At 47.1% G+C, this 18,977-nt stretch overlaps 1 protein-coding gene across 1 annotated transcript in view; it reads right to left on the reverse strand.

The window, feature by feature from the left end:
• The window catches only part of LOC309652457 (polyprenol dehydrogenase-like), a 186,764-nt gene that overhangs the window by 32,771 nt on the left and 135,016 nt on the right, over window positions 1-18,977 (reverse strand). Inside the window, exons 4-5 of the mRNA XM_082446285.1 lie at window positions 18,361-18,462; window positions 751-958 (exon numbers count right to left, since the gene is read on the reverse strand). Of these exons, the coding sequence (XP_082302411.1) occupies window positions 751-958; window positions 18,361-18,462 (310 nt within the window). The remainder of the gene's footprint in view (window positions 1-750; window positions 959-18,360; window positions 18,463-18,977) is intronic.

Raw genomic sequence — 18,977 nt, forward strand, 5'->3', positions numbered from 1 at the left:
AGTTTCAAGTGTAAAATGAGGATAATAATAGGATTTACCTCAAAGTATAAATATAAATAGACGGATATGGATGTGTGAGTGCCAGTTAGCTAACAATTATTAATACGGGCAGACCTCACTTTACTGCGCTTCACGGATATTGTGTATTTTTACACATTGAAGGTCTGGGGCTGCCCCGCGTGGAGTAAGTCTATTGACGCCATTTTCCCAACATCATGTGCTTGCTTTGTGCCTCTGTGTCACATTTTGGTCATTCTCGCGGTATTTTAAACTTTTCCATTATTATTATATTTGTTACAGTGATCTCTGATCAGGGATCTTTGATGTTACTACTGCAAAAAGATTATGACTAACGGTACGCTCAGAGGATGGTTAGCATTTTTTAGCAGTAAGGTATTTTTTAATGAAGGTGTGTATGTTGTTTTCATAGACATGATGCTATTGCACACTTACTAGACTACAGTCTAGTGTAAGCATCACTTTTAGATGCACTCGGAAGCAAAAAAATTTGTGTGACTTGCTTCATTGCAACATTTGCTTCACTGCTGTGGTCTGGAACCAAACCCGCAGCGTCTCCCAGGTCTGCCTGTGTTAGTCAGCACAGCTTTCACCTCGAGACAGGTTGATTGACAAACGTTTGGGGGTGTGAGCCGCCATCACCTGCGACGAGCACCTTGCCCAGTGCGTCGTGGTGACGGGTCACCCTGACCGCCCTGGCAGCACCCGAGACCCCTGGCAACCGGCACCCACCTGCTCTGAAGGTCGTCCAAGTTCAGTTCCCCGACGTAGTGTGTGGCCGAGGACACGGTCACCACCCTCGCGCTGCGGCCGGGGGCGCCCGACTCCCGCAGGGTGTCCAGTAGGAGGTTGGTCAGCAGGAAGTGCCCCAGGTAGTTCACACCAAAGTGCTCCTCAAAGCCGTCCTCGGTGGTCCTCTGCGGCACCATCATTACACCAGCTGGGGACAGAGGAGGGTCAGGGACGGTGAGATGAGATGGGATGGGATGAGGTGAGATGAGGAAGAGGTGGGATTAGGTGGGACGGGAGGGGAGGAGATGAGCTGGGATGAGGTGTGAGAAGATGGGATGGGATGGGATGAGATGGGATGAGGTGGGATAGGATGGGATAGGATGGGATGGGAGGGGAGGGGAGGGGAGGGGAGGGGAGGGGAGGGGAGGAGATGAGGATGGGATGGGAGGAGATGAGATGGTTTGGATGACATGGGATGGGATGGGATGAAATGGGATGGGAGGAGATGGGATGGGAGGGGATGGAATGGGAGGGGATGGGATGAGGATGGGATGGGGTGGGATGGGGTGGGATGGAGTGGGATGGGATGGGATGGGATGAGGTGGGATGGGAGGAGATGAGATGGTGGGGAGGGGAGGGGAGGGGAGGGGATGGGATGGGATGGGATGGGATGAGGTGGGATGGGATGAGGTGGGATGAGGATGGGATGGCATGGAATGGGAGGGGATGGGAGGGGATGGGATGGGATGGGATGGAATGGGAGAGGATGGGATGGAATGGGATGGAATGGGATGGGATGGGATGGGAGGGGATGAGGTGGGATGAGGTGGGATGAGGTGGGATGAGGTGGGATGAGGTGGGATGAGGTGGGATGAGGTGGGATGAGGTGGGGTGGGAGGAGATGAGATGGTTTGGATGACATGGGATGAGATGAGATGGGAGGGGAGGAGGTGGGACGGGATGGTGGCGCTGCCCCCCAGGTGGACGGGGTACCTGCCCAGCGCCAGGAGGGTGGCTCTGGTCCTGGCTGCTACCCCACCTTCCTGCCTCAGTTTCCTGCTCTGTACACGATGGGGAAGATGCCAAAAGACCAACAAGACCCCTTCCTGCTCTCAAACTCTGCCCTTCGATGTCCTGAGCTTGTAAATGACGAAAAAACAGCAGGAGCCCCCTCAGAAAGTGAGACTGTCCTGAGTCACCCAACAGTGTCCCCCGGGCCGGTCACTCTTCTGGATGGGAACAGCCATCTGCAGATGCCAGGGGCCTGGTCTGAGGCGTGGGCAGCACAGCTGGGACACCAGGGGGTGACGCTGTCCTATGGTCCACAGGCGGGTGGACAGAGCCCTGTTCCCCAAACTCACGTTGCCATGGCAGCCCCTCATTCAGGTGAACCCCAGAAGTGAATTCACCCTCAGGCGCCCTTTGGGGAACGTCCCCACTGCAGGCCCCAGCCAGCCTGTCGGCCATTGGTCCATAAACACATTTGTGAAGCATGTCCTGGGGCTCCGTGCGTTCTACCCGTCAGTTTGGGACACTCAGGCCTGCCTTCTGGTGGGGGCAAAGGTCATCAAAATACCTGTCCCTAAGTCCCTCCCACAGAGGCCAGCACACAGGTGATGGGCAGAACACATGCCCGGCCCATATGGTTCCATCTCCTAGAGCAGCCAGCGGGCTTGCACGTGTGTTTGTCTATGTGTGTGTCTAGGTGTGTGTGCGTACTGCCTGCCTCTGTGTGTGTGTGTGTGTGTGCATTTTATTCGTGCATGTAATTCTGTGTGTATTCGTATGCTTATTCTAGATGAATTTGTATGTCTGTGCATTCATACGTGTATCGTGTATGTGTTTATATGTATTTGCACACATGTGCACGTGCACACATTTATACACATACATGTTTATGCGTTTGTACGTGTATTTGTGTATTTGCATGCACGTGTTTATAAATGCCTATCAACTTATACATGTGTTTTCTTTTGCATATATTGTATATGCATGTCTAAGAATTTGCATTGCAGATGTACGTGTATATGTACTTGCATGAATGCCTGCATTTGCATATAACACATGCATATGCATGTGTATATGTGTACATATTTGTAAGTATATGAGCAGAGTTATTTGCCTATGTGTAACTGTTCACAGTCAACTATGCATTTGCACATGTGTTTATGTGCAATGCATGCATATGTGTATTTCCAGTTTTATATTCATCCACATAGGCTTTTGTATTTGCATATATATTTTAATTTTCAAGTTGTTTGCATATGTGTATGATTTTTATGCACATATGCATATATATTTTTGTATGCATATGTACATGTGTTTGTAGTTGCATGTGTATACACTTCTCTGGGTATATGCATTTGCATATGTGTATATGTTTATGTTTGTATTGATATGTTTGTTTACATGGATTATAGACATATTTGTATTTGCATATGTATATGTACATTTGTATGTGGCTGTATATGCATTTCTATATGTAATTCTCTGTATATGCATTTGTATATGTGTATGTGTTTATTGATGTGTGTGTATTTTATATGGACGTATTCGTATATGTATACATATATATTTGTATGTGCCTGTGTATGCATGTCTACATGTAATTCTCCATGTATGCATTTGTATATGTGTTTGTTGATGTGTATTTTATATGGATATGTATTTCTATATGTATGTAGTTGTATATGTGTGCGTGTGTATATATATATATATTTGTACGTGCCTGTGTATGCGATTTTATATGTAATTCTCTATATATGCATTTGTATACGTGTTTGTTGATGTGTATTTTATATCGATGTGTATTTCTATATGTGTGTATTTTGTATTTGTATGTGTGTATGTGTGTGTATATATATATATATATATTTGTATGTGCCTGTGTATGCATTTCTACATGTAATTCTCCACATATGCATTTGTATACATGTATGTGTTTGTTGATGTGTGTGTATTTTATATGGATGTGTATTTCTACATGTATATATTTTGTATTTGTATAATGCACGTATATTTGCATTTGCAGGTATATGCAATTCTGTATGTAATTCTCTGAATATGCATTTGTATATGTGTATGTGTTTGTTGTGTATTTTATATGGATGTGTATTTCTATGTGTATATATTTTGTATTTGTATATGTGTGTGTGTGTGTGTGTGTATATATATATATATTTGTATGTGCCTGTGTATGCATTTCTACATGTCATTCTCCGTATATGCATTTGTATGTGTTTGTTGATGTGTATTTTATATGGATGTGTATTTCTACATGTATATATTCTGTATTTGTATATGTGTGTGTGTGTGTATATATATATATATTTGTATGTGCCCGTGTATGCATTTCTACATGTCATTCTCCGTACATGCATTCGTGTCTGAGTAACTATGTCTGTGGACAGTTTTCCCAGCTGCACTGCAAGGCCCCTCCCGGGCCACACAGGCCACACTGCATGTCCCTCCACACTCAGGTCCCAGCTAGGATCCACCCTGGGTTTCAGGACCCCATACATCCCCACTGCAGGTTCTGAGGTTCCTGAGGCAAAGAAAACGTCTGATTCAGGCTCTGGCTTTCACAGCGCCGGCCAAGTGCTCTGGGCGTTGCAAGGTGGTAACGTTTAAAAAACAAAGCTGTAGGGAGGCTGCAGGCTGATGGCAGCTTCCACAGACAAGGATGGAAGAGGAACCGAGACGGGAGATGGGGCTCCAGACGCAGAAACGAGAAGACGGGGAGTTCAGGTGTGCGGTGCCTCACCCTCACAGGCGTCCTGGCCACACTCGCCTCTTCCCTCCACACCCAGCTCTCCCCAAAAACCTCCGGGACGTTGAAACTTTATCCCCTGCGCTGATGACTGTCAAACATCATGAGTACGGCACCGCATGGACAGAGGCCACAGACACGAGAAAAACCAGCTACACGTGTCTTAGGCACTCAACGGAGTGTGTGTTCAAATATACCTACAGCCGCTAAAATTCGATGAACAAAACAGATTGGGAGTTTGGGACTGACAGGTTCACACAGCTATATTTAAAATAAAATGCCTTTCCATTAAAACAACAAAAAGTCGGGCTTCCCTGGTGGCGCAGTGGTTGAGAATCTGCCTGTCAATGCAGGGGGCACGGGTTCAAGCCCTGGTCTGGGAAGATCCCACATGCCGCAGAGCAACTAGGCCCGTGAGCCACAACTACTGAGCCTGCGCGTCTGGAGCCTGTGCTCCGCAACAAGAGAGGCCGCGATAATGAGAGGCCCGCGCACCGCGATGAAGAGTGGCCCCCACTTGCTGCAACTAGAGAAAGCCCTCGCACAGAAACGAAGACCCAACACAGCCATAAATAAATAAATAAAATAAATTTAAAACAACAAAAAGTCAAGTGGCTTGGCAAAGTTCACACAGCCAGTAAATTATAGAATTAGAACTAAAAATCCTTTTTTTTTGTTTAGGTCAAAGGATGATTTTATTTTTTTATTTTTAACTTTTATATTAGGGCACAGTTGATTAAAATGTTGTGTTGGTTTCAGGTGTACAGCAAAGTGATTCAGTGATACGTGTATGTGTATCTATTCTTTTTCAAATTCTTTTCCCATTTAGGTTACTACAGAATTAAAATCCATTAGTTTAACTCTAAACCCTACGATTCTCTTTTTCCCCAGGACCACTATGTAACCAAAAATAGGCTTCCTCAGCTACAGACCTATATTCCCCAGCATGTCTGGTCTCTAAACTTGTGTCATTCTGAGATGAGACACTTTGTTACGATTTTCACAGTCAAATGAATTTGTTGAGATTATATGATATTAGGCTCAAAAATATTCTAAAATGTTGTCTTGTAGTCAATAAAAAGTAAGGTATAAAAAAATGTTGGGGGCTTCCCGGGTGGCGCAGTGGTTGAGAATCTGCCTGCCGATGCAGGGGACACGGGTTCGAGCCCTAGTCTGGGAAGATCCCACATGCCGTGGAGCAACTGGGCCCGTGAGCCACAACTACTGAGCCTGTGCGTCTGGAGCCTGTGCTCCGCAACAAGAGAGGCCGCGATAGTGAGAGGCCCACGCACCGCGATGAAGAGTGGCCCCCACTCGCCGCAACTAGAGAAAGCCCTCGCACAGAAACGAAGACCCAACACAGCCAAAAATAAATATAAAAATAAATAAATAAATAAAACATTAAAAAAAAATGTTTCTGGACTTCCCTGGCGGTCCGGCGGTAAAGAATCCACCTTCGAATGCAGGGGACGTGGGTTCGATCCCTGGTTGGGAAACTAAGATCCCACACGCCACATGGCACGGCCAAAATAAATTAAAATTTTTTTTTAATTTTAAAAATGTTTCTGAAGAGCATGTCAGGGTGCCCTTCAGAAGTCATCCAGAAGAAACACAGGGTTTTTGGTTGTCAAGCGGACATAAGGTCTGGCATTTAGAGAAAACGCACACACTTCCCTGGTGATGCGTTTCCGTGATTGCCTCAGTTAGTGGGACGGAGCTGGATCAACGAGCTCTGTCGGTGCCGGCAGCGCAGGCAGCCCCCAGCGCAGGACAGACCCGTGCATCTGGGGCACTCGGCTGATGTGAGGCTGGTTGAACGGGACAGCAGCCGGACAACCAGCCTGCACATTCGTTTGACACCCGTTTCCTCAGGAGACGGAGTCTGTATTGCTTTCCTCCAATCCTGGCAGCCTCGTGAACTCTGCTGTCATGAGTCGAACGCAGTGGCAGTGACAGTGTCGTACAACGTCCAAGGGCATGCTCAGAAAGACCCCGGAGCTTCCGCTTTTCAGAATTCTGTCTTTCTGGGCACAGCCAGCTTCACTAGAGAAGGCTGGCAGTTCTAAGATCACTACTTTGGTGAGGAGACCACACGTGGGGATCTGGTCGACCAGCTCAGCTGAGGCCAGGCAACGGGCAGGACCAGTTTCCCGCCACAGGAGAAAGCCACCCTGGACGTCTGGCCCTGGTTGACCCGGCAGACAACGGCGGCCCAGGTGCAACCCCATGGGAGGACCTAAGTGTCCAAAGACAGAGGAATGGATAAAGAAGATGTGGTACGTATACACAATAGAATACGACTCAGCCATAAAAAAAACAATGAAATAATGCCGTTTGCAGCAACGTGGATGGACCTAGAGATTATCATACTAAGTGAAGTAAGTCAGACAAGACCAATACTATAGGATATCACTTATATGTGGAATCTAAAAAATGCAACAAACTAGTGAATATAACTAAAAAGAAGCAGACTCACAGGTGTAGAGAACAAACCAGTGGTTCCCAGTGAGGAGAGGGAAGGGGGAGGGGCAAGATAGGGGGAGGGGATTAAGAGGTACAAACTATTATGCATAAAATAAATAAGCTAGAAGGATATACGTACAGCACGGGGAACATAGCCAATATTTCATAATACCTACAAATGGAGTATGATGTTTAAAACTTGTGAATCGCTATATTGTATACCTGTACCTTATATAATATTGTACATCCACTGTACTTCAATAAATATAAATAAAAAATAAAAAAGGAAACGGTTATTCTGAACCACTAGGATCGGGGAGTGGTCTGTGCAAGCCGAAACGGTCAAGTCCAGGCTAGAGAGCTCCATCTCCTGGGACAAACCGGCAGCCACTAGACATGCCCTTCCAAGTGTCAAAATCCACTGGAAAATGCCCCACATCACGGAGCAGGGGCATGTGAAGGGGACATGGGGTCAGCAGGAATGATGGCCTGAATCTGGGGGTGTTAACCCGCGGTGACTTCCCGGGCTTCAGCCTGGTGAGTTGAGGACAACATTATACAGTAAAAGGAAGCTGGTGCTGGTTGTCACTTGCTTACGATGGTCTCTGATTCCTTGGACGTTGACAGCAGAGAAAACAGCCAGGAGGCTCGGGTCAGCCAGACGCTGGTGCAGCTGCACCAACTCTGGATCTCACCCCGCTGGGGCAGAACAGCCGGACTCAGCTGTGTTCAGTTTCGCTGGGGCACCCGTGGTCTGGTTCACGGTGACCTGAGCTGAAGGGCAACCCCTCCCCGATCTCCTTACGGCTGTACCTTTTCCATCCACTCCACTCCATATTACGTATTTGCTAACGAGAATGTACGAGACAGGACATGTGCAGCAATGACGCAGCCCTGGGGACATGCCAACACGGATCGTCGTTGCATACAAGCTCTGCTGACAGATTCTAGCAGAAACTCACCGACCCCGAGCGACAGTGAGGACGGTCCGGGCACAGCCCGAGTTCAAGGTGAGCTGGGAAATCATCACGGTCATCTGAGCAAGGTCTGGGCGGAAATAGCATCGTTGGGGAAAACACATTTTTAAAGCAACAGCAAGGACATCGCTGCCACGCATACAGCTGCCCACCCACCGTGTTCCAGAAGCTTCTAGCCCATCCTGGGGTTCAACCACTGGGGAAGCTGCGTGAGGACTACAGCCCCGTGGAGGCTGGACCCCCAAACTCCCGGGGTCCCTGCCCATGACTAAGCCCACGATAAAGTGAGATGCTGAGAATAATCACGTTGGTTTCTTTTTAAGATTTTTTTTTAATGTGGACCATTTTTTTAAAAAGTCTTTTATTGAATCTGTGACGATATTACTTCTGTTTTATGTTTTGGTTTTTTGGCCACAAGGCATGTGGGATCTTAGTTCGCTGACCAGGGATCGAACCCGCATCCCCTGTATTGGAAGGCGAAGTCTTAACCACTGGACCCCCTGGGAAGTCCCTGGTTTCCATTTTTAAAGCAAAGTGTCCTGGACAGCTCCCTGGGTAGCAGATCTAACTGCAACAATAATATTTATTGAACGTCTGGCGGGTGCTGAGGGAGAGATTTTTTTTAACGGTTCACCCACATCCCCGCACTTGTATTTTTTAAATGGATAAAGGGATGATGTCACATCAGGGCTTCAAATGGTCATCCTTGTTAGTGACCATCCGTGAAAACAGCAGCCTCTGCGATCTGAAACAGAGGAAAAGGAGCCGTAAAAAATATCTGCTATGGACTTTCCTGGCGGTCCAGTGGTTGAGACTCCACGCTTCCACCACAGGGGGCATGGGTTCGATCCCTGGTCGGGGCACTAAAATCCCGCAAAGCTGCACAGCGCAGCCAAAAAAAAAATCTGCTCGTTGATGGATGCATTTGCTTGGTGAGTGGACACACGTCTGTGGCCTGGAATATCTCATCGTCACAGGTGGCTTCTACACTTTGTACTTGTGTTTTTTTTTAATTTTTTGGCTGTGCCACACAGCTTGCGGGATTTTAGCTCCCCGACCAGGTATCAAACCCAAGCCCCGGCAGTGAAAGCACGGAGTCTTAACCAGTGCACCGCCAGGAAATTCCCCCACTGTTTTTACTTGTATAGATAATTTTTGCCTTGCATAGAAAAGCCAAGCCACTCGTCTGTAGGATGTTTCCAATCCAAAGAAAACGTATACGTTTTGTGTCCAAGAAACTATAACATGTACTGTTTGCACTTGCCTGCTGGGATGTGGGCAGACTCTTTGCATGGTTTTCATGCTTTTCTAATGGATACTGGCCTATGATGCTTGCTCAAGGAAATATATCAAATATCTTCTTTGCCGGTGTATTTCCATGCTTAGGTATTTCTAACGTTTATTTTTTCCCTGTCTATTTCCATACATAGCAACGCACCGTGAAAAGTAAATGGCATGAATGATATGTATATTATTACTCAAAATAAAGTCTTCTACTTAAAAATAAACCATGTGTTATTCCTTATAGAGAGAGGAAAAAAAAAAAAAAGATGTGTCCTAATCAGGAGAGGATGAGAGAGAGTTATTTGCCTTACAGGGGAAAAGAGAGGAGCAGGGAATGAGAGAGAGAGAGAAAAACAGACAAAGAGAGAGAGAGACAGAGAGAGATAAAGACAGAGAAAGAGAAAGAAAGAGAGAGAGAAAGATATTAAAGACACAGAGAGAGAGAGAGAAGGGTATATTCTAGCTGGTGCCCAGTGGCCACATGAAGGTTTAAGTCCAGAACATGAGGAACATCTTAGAAAACTCTCACAGACAATCCACCGTCACTCCAGGGCTGACCACGAAACCTACCTCCAGAGCTGGGGTCTGCCACAACTTTGGAATCCACAGACCTTACCATCAGCGGAACTAAAAATGCAAAAGTAAAGACGTCTGGAAGCGGGCAACCAAGGCAGTCAACAGAGGAATGCAAAAATGTTCGGAAAGAAGGATAGAAGATTCTGGAAAGGGATGAGGGTTCTGAAGCCACCTACAGAACGCGACCAGGAAAGGAGGTGTCCACGTGTCTCGGGGAAAATCTATAGATGGAAGGAAGCCTGTGATCTGAGGCAGGACCGGGGGTGGCAATGAACCCAGGTGTTTGTCAGCCCAGCAGGACCCGGGTGCTGGGGCTGAGTGCTTAGGGGTACTGAGCACAGTCACATCCTGGGCCAGTGAATATGTCGAGCTTCAAAGAGCACATGAGTGTGTCCAAAATCATCCTTAAGTCAATGGAGAAAACACTGGCTAGAGCATCATGGGGACAGGTCCACAGGTCACCCTCGTCCTGTTTCCAATACTGTCATCTCCCTGTCACCACAGAGGACAGACCGTCCCACGCCCCATGGCCACGGCAGAGATGCCACCACTTACTGAGGGTATTTCCCCAACGAGCAACTATTCGGACTAGAAATACCGCCTGCGGACCCGCTATAAGCACAGCCAGGACACCTGGGGCCAGGGGATCGGAAACACCCAACTCTGTTAAGAGCTCCTGTGTTGCACTATTTCCAAAAAGACATCAAAGAAAGGCGGGAGGAGCGTGCATCCCCCTCGGGGAGGGTGCATCAAAACCAAAATCTCCTCCCACCCAGAAAACCCTTCTGAAAAGGAGATAATTTTATCATTGACTCACCGTGAAACCAGAGGGCAATCAAAGAAATTGCAAAGACGGGAGGACATGTCACCCTCTTACAGAGCAAAGTGGCTAAAACCCATCCCATGCACAGTCTGAGGATAAAACTGCTCCATCATCGAAAAGTCTATACATAATAGACGCCGGAGAGGGTGTGGAGAAAAGGGAACCCTCTTACACTGTTGGTGGGAATGTAAGTTGGTGCAGCCACTATGGAGAACAGGATGGAGGTTCCTTAAAAAACTAAAAATAGAGCTACTGCCTGATCCAGCAATCACACGCCTGGGCATATATCCGGACAAAACTCTGGTTCGAAAAGATACATGCCCACCAATGTTCACAGCAGTGCTGTTTACAATAGCTAAGACATGGAAGCAACCTAAGTGTCCATCAAGAGAGGAACGGATAAACAAGATGTGGTACATATATACAATGGAATATTACTGAGCCATAAAAAAAAGAATGAAATAATACCATTTGCAGCAACATGGATGGACCTAGAGATGATCATACTGAGTGAAGTAAGTCAGACAGAGAAAGACAAATATCATATGATATCACATATATGTGGAATCTAGAAAAACGGTAGAGATGAACTTATGTGCAAAGCAGATACAGACACACAGATGTAGAGAACAAACTTATAGTTACCAAGGGAGGAAGGTGGGGGATGAATTGAGAGATTGGGATTGACATGTACATATGGCTATATTTAAAATGCATAACCAACGAGGACCTACTGTATAGCACAGGGAACTCTACTTAATACTCTATAATGGCCTATATGGGAAAAGAATCTAAAAAAGAGTGCATACATGTGTATGTATAACTGATGCACTTTGCTGTACACCTGAAACTAACACAACATTGTAAATCAACTCTACTCCAATAAAAATTTAAAAAAAAAAAAGAGCTCCTGAATTAAGTGATGCTGGAGCATTTGGGTAATTAGAAAACCACTGCATTTTTTGGACCCACTTCCTGGATGCTCAGGAAGGGCTTTGGAAGGAGGAGGCCCTTGAGTGGGGACACGGGATGGGCAGCCTCCTGTACTCCTGTGGCACTTATGGAATCCGCATCAATCATGTCCAACAGCCCTGCGAGCTCCCCCACCAGCACAGGAGCAGCCAAGGGCCTTCCGCTCCCAAAGACAGGAGGAGCGCCCCGGAAGGCACGACACAGCGGGAAACGGTCCCCTCGGGGAGGCACAGACCCCGGGAGAGAAACAGAAGGCGCTCATGAGGAGTGGTCCACGCATACTCACATCCGACCCTCCAAGGATAAAGGCACGCACGGTGAGTCACCGGTTTCCCAAGAGACACATCCGACGCCTCTTTCTCGGAGGAAACGCCGGGCACGTAAATAAGGAAAGTATTCGGGCATCTGCGTCCCTCCCCCGAGGACTGGGCCCCGACTCCCTGCTTTCTCGACCACCCTCCCTGTCGGTGCCAAGGCCATGGCGGCCACTGCCGGGAAGACTGGCTCTAAGGGTACCCGGTCCCTGGCTCTCCATGCTGACTTAGGATACGGATTCATGAACGAATGAAGAACTATACCGAAAACTGGGTTCCTACATATCTGGCCAGGCAAGCATCTTTGTGATTTTTCAGGGTTACCACGGACATATTTATTTGGAGGGAAAAACATAATGTTTAGTAATTCTTGATCTTGAGAAATATATCCACGCGCGTCACGGGGACAACTTCTACAAAGCTAAAGCAGAAGTCCTGAGGGCTGGTTACAAATCTACCCGAGTGCTGGCACAGGGATGGGAAACGAGATAAATCAATATTGGTGTGAATAAATGATAAATATTGACCAGCCCGGCAGGACACAGATCATTCTTGGGGTGGATAAACCCTCAGCTTCTCTCCTGAGTTCCCCACAGCCAGAGAGAGGCGGTCTGGTTCTATCCATGTCACGCTAGCGAGTGCAGAAATGTTCCGCGTCTGAAATACCAAACGTTTGCAAAATCCTGATTGCTCTCTTTAGGAATAAGTTTTAGAAATGCAGAGCATGAAGTCTAGCTAGACGTGGCCCCTGGACGTCTCCTCTGCGGGACACAGCTGGGGCTGTTTTCCATGAGACTTGATGGGCGAGCAGCAGTTTGTCCTATTAACCCAACTCCTCTGAACCAGTCACCTTGGGGCTGCAGGGGGTGGGGGGAGTTAATATCCCAGAGGAGGGTCCCAGGCGTATCGTTTTCAGGAACTCTGCAGACCCTCCTGGACACCAACAGTACCATCGACAGGGTTCCCCTCTGAGAAGTCCTGTAGTTGGGAAGCCCATTGGCATCTGCTGACTCAGAATCTCCCCAATAGCCATCCCTTCAGAACTGTCGTTTGAACAAAGCAAAGATAAACCCTCGTGTACAAACCAAGCCACGAGATGAATGAGAAAATCCTTCAGTTCCCCCAAATCAGCTAAGTCTGCCCCGAGCCCCGGGCACACTGGGCTGGAAATGAATCCACTGTCAGTCTGGACTGGACCATCCTGGCTAAGCCCTGGCCCGAGGGGCATTTACCCCTGGAGCCGTCCACCCATCCTGGGTACCAGAGGGGGATGCCCCTTCCTAAGTCCCGGGGTTGCCCACACTTCTGCGGTCCTGTGGCATCTCCAAGAGACACAGAAGCTCTGCAAAGGAGGGATCCTCTGTTTGTCCTCCAGGGCGTGTCCACCCGACAGCCTTCCTGTCCAGCACCGTGGGGAGTGGGCATCCATTATGGGCACCAGTATAACCTCCGCCCCAGGGCACATCGTTCCTGGAAGTTTCTGTCTGAACCCACAGGGGCTGTTACTTCCAAGTCCTCCAGAACCGGGCTCCTCCCTACAGGGACCCAGACGGGCTTCCGAGAAGAACCGTCCTAAGTCTGCAAAAAAAAAAACCCCTACAGAGCCAAGGATGTGCCCAACCCGGCCAACATTTTGAAAGATAAAGGGTACCACACGACAGGTGCAAACGTCACGTGTGATTTCAGCCAATCATCCTGTAATAACTGGACTCCCATTTCCGACTCTCGGAAATGGCATTCGGAGGAGTCCGGGCTGGGAAATTCCACGCGTGGAATTTAATTTAATCACACCTGACGATGCCGTCTTCTCTTTACACGACCCTGTGTCACACTGTAAGAGACATTTTCTAGGGTCAGGCATTTCACAGAATAAGTCTTTGTTTAATGTTTGTCTCCTTGGCTAGAGAATGATTTGCACGAGGTCAAGGGCTCTTGTTTATCACTGTGTGGTTCCTGCCTGTGAATCACCAAGAAGGTGGGTGTGGTGGACAGAATAATGTCCCCAGAGATGTCCATGTCCTAATCCCTGTGTCGGGGACCCAATAATGTCCCCAAGAGACGTCCACGTCCTGATCCCTGTGTGGTGGGCAGAATAATGTTGCCCAAAATGTCCATGTCCTAATCCCTGTGTCGGGGACAGAATAATGTTCCCCAAAATGTTCATGTTTTAATCTCTGGAACCTGTGACTATGCCACCTTACCTGGCAAAAGGGAGTCTGCAGATATGAATACATCAAGGACCTTGACCTGGGGCGCTGACCCTGGGTGAGCCCAGTGTAATTTCACAGTCTTTTATAGCAGAGAGGCAGGGGGTCAGACTCAGAGAAGGAGGTGTGAGGACAGAAGCAGAGGTTGGAGGGAGAGGGCGATTTGAAGGTGCTGTGGTACTCGCTTTGAAGATGCAGGAAGGGGCCATGAGCTTAGGAATTCGGACGACAAAGCTGGGAACAGTAAGGAAATGGATTTTCCCAAGAGCCAGTGTCCTTTAGGGGCTCAGGAATCCCACAATGGTTCTGTCGCCCTGAGGTGCCTCTGGGGCACTGAGCAGAAACAAGAGGTCCTGAGCTCAGAGGAAAGATCTGGATGAAGGGGTTAAATCTGGGCTGAAGGTCAGCCAACGCACGGATGAGATTCTCTGCAGAAAGAAGAGAGAGGGTGTGAAAAGAGGGTCCAGCAGCAAGCCTCCCCAGTTCCAAATGCAACTCTGTCCCGGTTTCCAGAGAAACGTTATCTTCCTGAGAGCTGTGCATGCGGGGTTTAAAATCTGCAGAGAAAAGGAACGTGGGACCATCGTAGGATGACTGGAGTCATCTCAAAACTCAAGGGCACTACAGATAAATGCTGGAGAGGGTGTGGAGAGAAGGGAACCCTCCTACACTGTTGGTGGGAATGTAAGTTGGTGCAGCCACTATGGAGAACAGTATGGAGGGTCCTTAAAAAACTAAAAATAGAGCTACCATATGATCCAACAATCCCACTCCTGGGCATATATCCAGAGAAAACCATACTGTGAAAATATCCATGCACCCCAATGTTCACAGTAGCACTATTTACAATAGCCAGGTCATGGAAGCAACCTAAACGTCCATGGACTGATGAATGATAAAGAAGATGTGGTACATATATATATATATATATAATGGAATATTACTCAGCCATAAAAAAGAATGAAATAATGTCATTTGCAGCAACATGGATAGACCTGGAGATTATCACACTAAGTGAAGTAAGTCAGACAGAGAAAGACAAATATCATATGATAGCGCTTATGTGTGGAATCTAAAAAATACAAATGAAGTTATTTATAAAACAGAAACAGACTTGCAGACATAGAGAACTTATGGCTTCCAAAGGAAAAAGGGGGGAGCATAAATTAGGAGTTTGGGATTAACAGATACACACTACTATATATGAAATAAATAAACAAGGACCTACTGTAGAGCACAGGGAACTATATTCACTATCTTGTAATAACCTATAATGGAAAAGAATCTGAAATAGAACATATATATACATGTGTGTGTATCACTGAGTCACTTTGCTGTACACCTGAAACTAACACAACATTGTAAATTACCTGTACTTCAAGTAAAAAAAGATGGTTAAAAAAAAAGAGCAGAACAGTCAACAGAGCATTGTATATAAACTAAATAAAATTACTTAAAGTGCTTTCCCTTTAAAAAAAAACAAAAAACTTGGGCTTTCTTGGTGGCGCAGTGGTTAAGAATCCGCCTGCCGGGCTTCCCTGGTGGTGCAGTGGTTGAGAATCTGCCTGCCAATGCAGGGGACATGGGTTCGAGGCCTGGTCCAGGAAGATCCCACATGCCACGGAGCAACTAAGCCCGTGCGCCACAACTACTGAGCCTGTGCTCTAGAGCCCGCAAGCCACAACTACTGAGCCCACGAGCCACAACTACTGAGCCTACGAGCCACAACTACTGAAGCCCGCGCACCTAGAGCCCGTGCTCCGCAACAAGAGAAGCCACTGCAATGAGAAGCCCGTGCACCGCAATGAAGACCCAATGCAGGCAAAAATAAACAAATAAAATGAATAAATTTATAAAAACAACAACAACAACAACTTAAGGGCGAGGGTGAATTATGGAGAACACATTGATATGTCTCGCCTATGGTGTTTTCCCCAGAGAGCTCTCTCCACTACAGCAAATGTGCTTTGCAGACATATTTCCCACTAAAATTCTGTTGACCCAAAGCAGAGATCTGTTGGAGAAAGGCATCAGATTTGAGAAACATAATTTTCCCTACTTCCTGGCAGATGGAAGGCTGTACTGAAACTGCAGAAAAGACCCTCAGCGGGTATTCAGTTCTGTTGTGCGTGTGTCTATAAAATCTCAGGAATCCTGCACGATGGCAAGCATACCAGGCACGCGCTGCCGTTACGGATTCCTGAGGGTGTTAAACTTAATGTGGAAAGAAGATGTGTGGTTCGACACATCTCCACGGCCCCTCCATGTAACTCACCTGTACGTGTGGCGATTTACAATGTTTTCTTTCTAATCAAGGAGGACACAAACACTCACCAAAGGAAACCCACCCCAGCGCTGAGGATCCCCAGTGGCCATGTCCTCGGAAAGCATTTATTTCTGCACAGAGGTCTAAGGCATAATCATCTTGGCGAACTTGGAAAATATCAATCAAGCGTACACTAAATTCATTCTGAACCTTCCCAGAAGAGCTGCCAGCATTAACGACACGCAGAGTACTTTCCCAGGCTAAGCAGAGGGAAACGGTATTAGCTGTAGGTGTTTCATAGGTACCCAGACATCAAAGCCACAGATGCATACGTGTAGCTTTGGAGACACAGTTTATATCCCATGCCTTTCCCTTAAGTGAGAATTTCCAATTAAACAAGTGGATTGAGGAGAAGTATCTCTATCTGACCCTGACCCTGAACGCCAACCCTATTAGTATTATGGGAGAAAGGTAAAATACGCAAGACAAAGAGAAAGGTGAGGAAATGACCACAAGCAGATCTCGGGAGCCGGAATCAGAGGGACAAGTGTCACAGCCGCAGGAGGAGGAACGATCCTCCCTCCCCTTGAGATCTGCCCACATCCTAATCCCGGCATCCTGCATAGGGTCCCTCAGAAAAAGGGACTTCGGAGAAGGGATTAGGTTAAGGATGTTTAGATGCGAAAATGACCCTGGATTATCCACGGGAGGCTCAGTATAATCACAAGGGTCCTAGTTTTCTCTGCCATCCAAAATACGAATAATTTGGGAATTCCCTGGCAGTCCGGTGGTTAGGACTCAGCGCTTTCACTGCCGTGGCCCTGGGTTCAATCCCTGGTCGGAGAACTAAGATCCCACAAGCCACGGGGCACGACCAAAATAAATAAATGAATCCATAAAATTGCTTAAAAACACTGGTAAAGAGAACATCTTAAAAACAGAGAATAAAAGACATTAAAAAAAAAAACAAAATACAAATACTTTGACAAATGTTTTATCTATTTGGGAAAAAAGTATAGTGGCTGTAACTCACTGTTTATATCTCTGCCTTTTACTGTATTAATTAATTAACTTAATTATTTTCGGCCGCACTGTGGGGCGTGTGGGATCTTAGTTCCCCAGCCAGGGACTGAACCCGTGCCCCCTGCATTGGGAGCACAGAGCGTTAATCACTGGACCGCCAGGGAAGTCTTTGCTGTATCAACTTAACTATTTGCCTCCTTTATATACTGGATCTCCAAGTCTGAAAGCAATGTGTTAAATTCTACCGGCACAAATGTTTTCCAGGATACTTACAATCGTTTTCGTTCTCTGTACTTATTGTTTGGAGATGTTAATCACTGTGTTTCTCTTTGGAGAGTTTGGATGAACTTTTATGAAACAAGTTGACTGTAGCAGCGGGAGAGACAGAGAGGCAGGGAAAAGGGCAGGAAAGTGAGAAAGCAGACGTGTTTCCAATGCTCCTAAGAGCTCAGCATGGCCGACAGCAGGGCTCTGGGTGGTCTGTGTTGAAGGTGGCCAGGGGGCAGGTGGAAGGCGGGGGGAGGGGAGATGCGGACCCCACATGTACGTTTGAAGAGTGCTGGCTGTAAGGATGACGTCAAGAGACAGCTGGGCATGAGGGTCTGGAGCCCAGATCATGATCATCACGGAAACACACTGAGGCTTTAATAAAATAACTCTTGTGAAAACACCCAACCCTTTGCATGTCCCTCATACATCTTAGCCCAAGTGGACCTGTCGAAGTATCAAATCCACAGGACACATCATCACACTGTACATCATTTCAAAGCAACATCCTAAAATTGACTATTCTGATAACGAAAGCCAAACACATCAGTGGAACAAAGTAGTGGCAATAATTGAAACATACATTTCCTTTGGAATCCCGCTTTCCCAAAGGACCACTAGAGCTCCTGTCTGTGTCTGAATTAACCTCTGGATTTCACCAGAACTCACCGTTATTGACCAGGACGTGGAGCGGGATTTTCTTCATCTTGAACCTCTGGACGAACTGCTGAATAGACCTCATGGACGCCAGGTCACAATACAGAAATTCCACTGGAGAAAGACAAAAATGCGTGGTTAACCTCCAATTTACCGCAGATGCTAAGACGATTTCTAAAGAGGTTAACGTCTATCCCTCCTGGGAAGTAACACTGAATTAGAGAAAAGACGAAGGCCCATTGTGGGCAGCATACGCTAAGAAGACCCTCTACGAGTTACGTCCTTGACGATGCCCTCTTTTTGAGTGTGGGTGGGACTGTGTCCTCTTACACGGCAAAGATCCTGGGATGCCACCCCTATGACTGTATTTCATTACATAATATTCCCTCTTGCGAGCAGACTAGAGGAAGAGAGATTCTCCTGCTTTTCTGGAAGAAATAAGTTGCCTCGTTGGGAGAGGGCCATGGCGCAAGACCCTCAGGGCAGCTCCTGGGAGCTGAGAACAGCTCCCACCCAAGAGCCAGCAGGACAGTCAGAACCTCAGACCTACAACCTCCAGGGACTGAGTTCATCCAACAACCATGTGAGCTTAGAAGATGATCCTGCGGTCCAGAGGGGAAGTTAGGCCA

Source organism: Balaenoptera physalus, assembly GCF_965194825.1.
Source record: "Balaenoptera physalus genome assembly, chromosome: X".
Classification (NCBI taxonomy): Eukaryota; Metazoa; Chordata; class Mammalia; order Artiodactyla; family Balaenopteridae; genus Balaenoptera; species Balaenoptera physalus.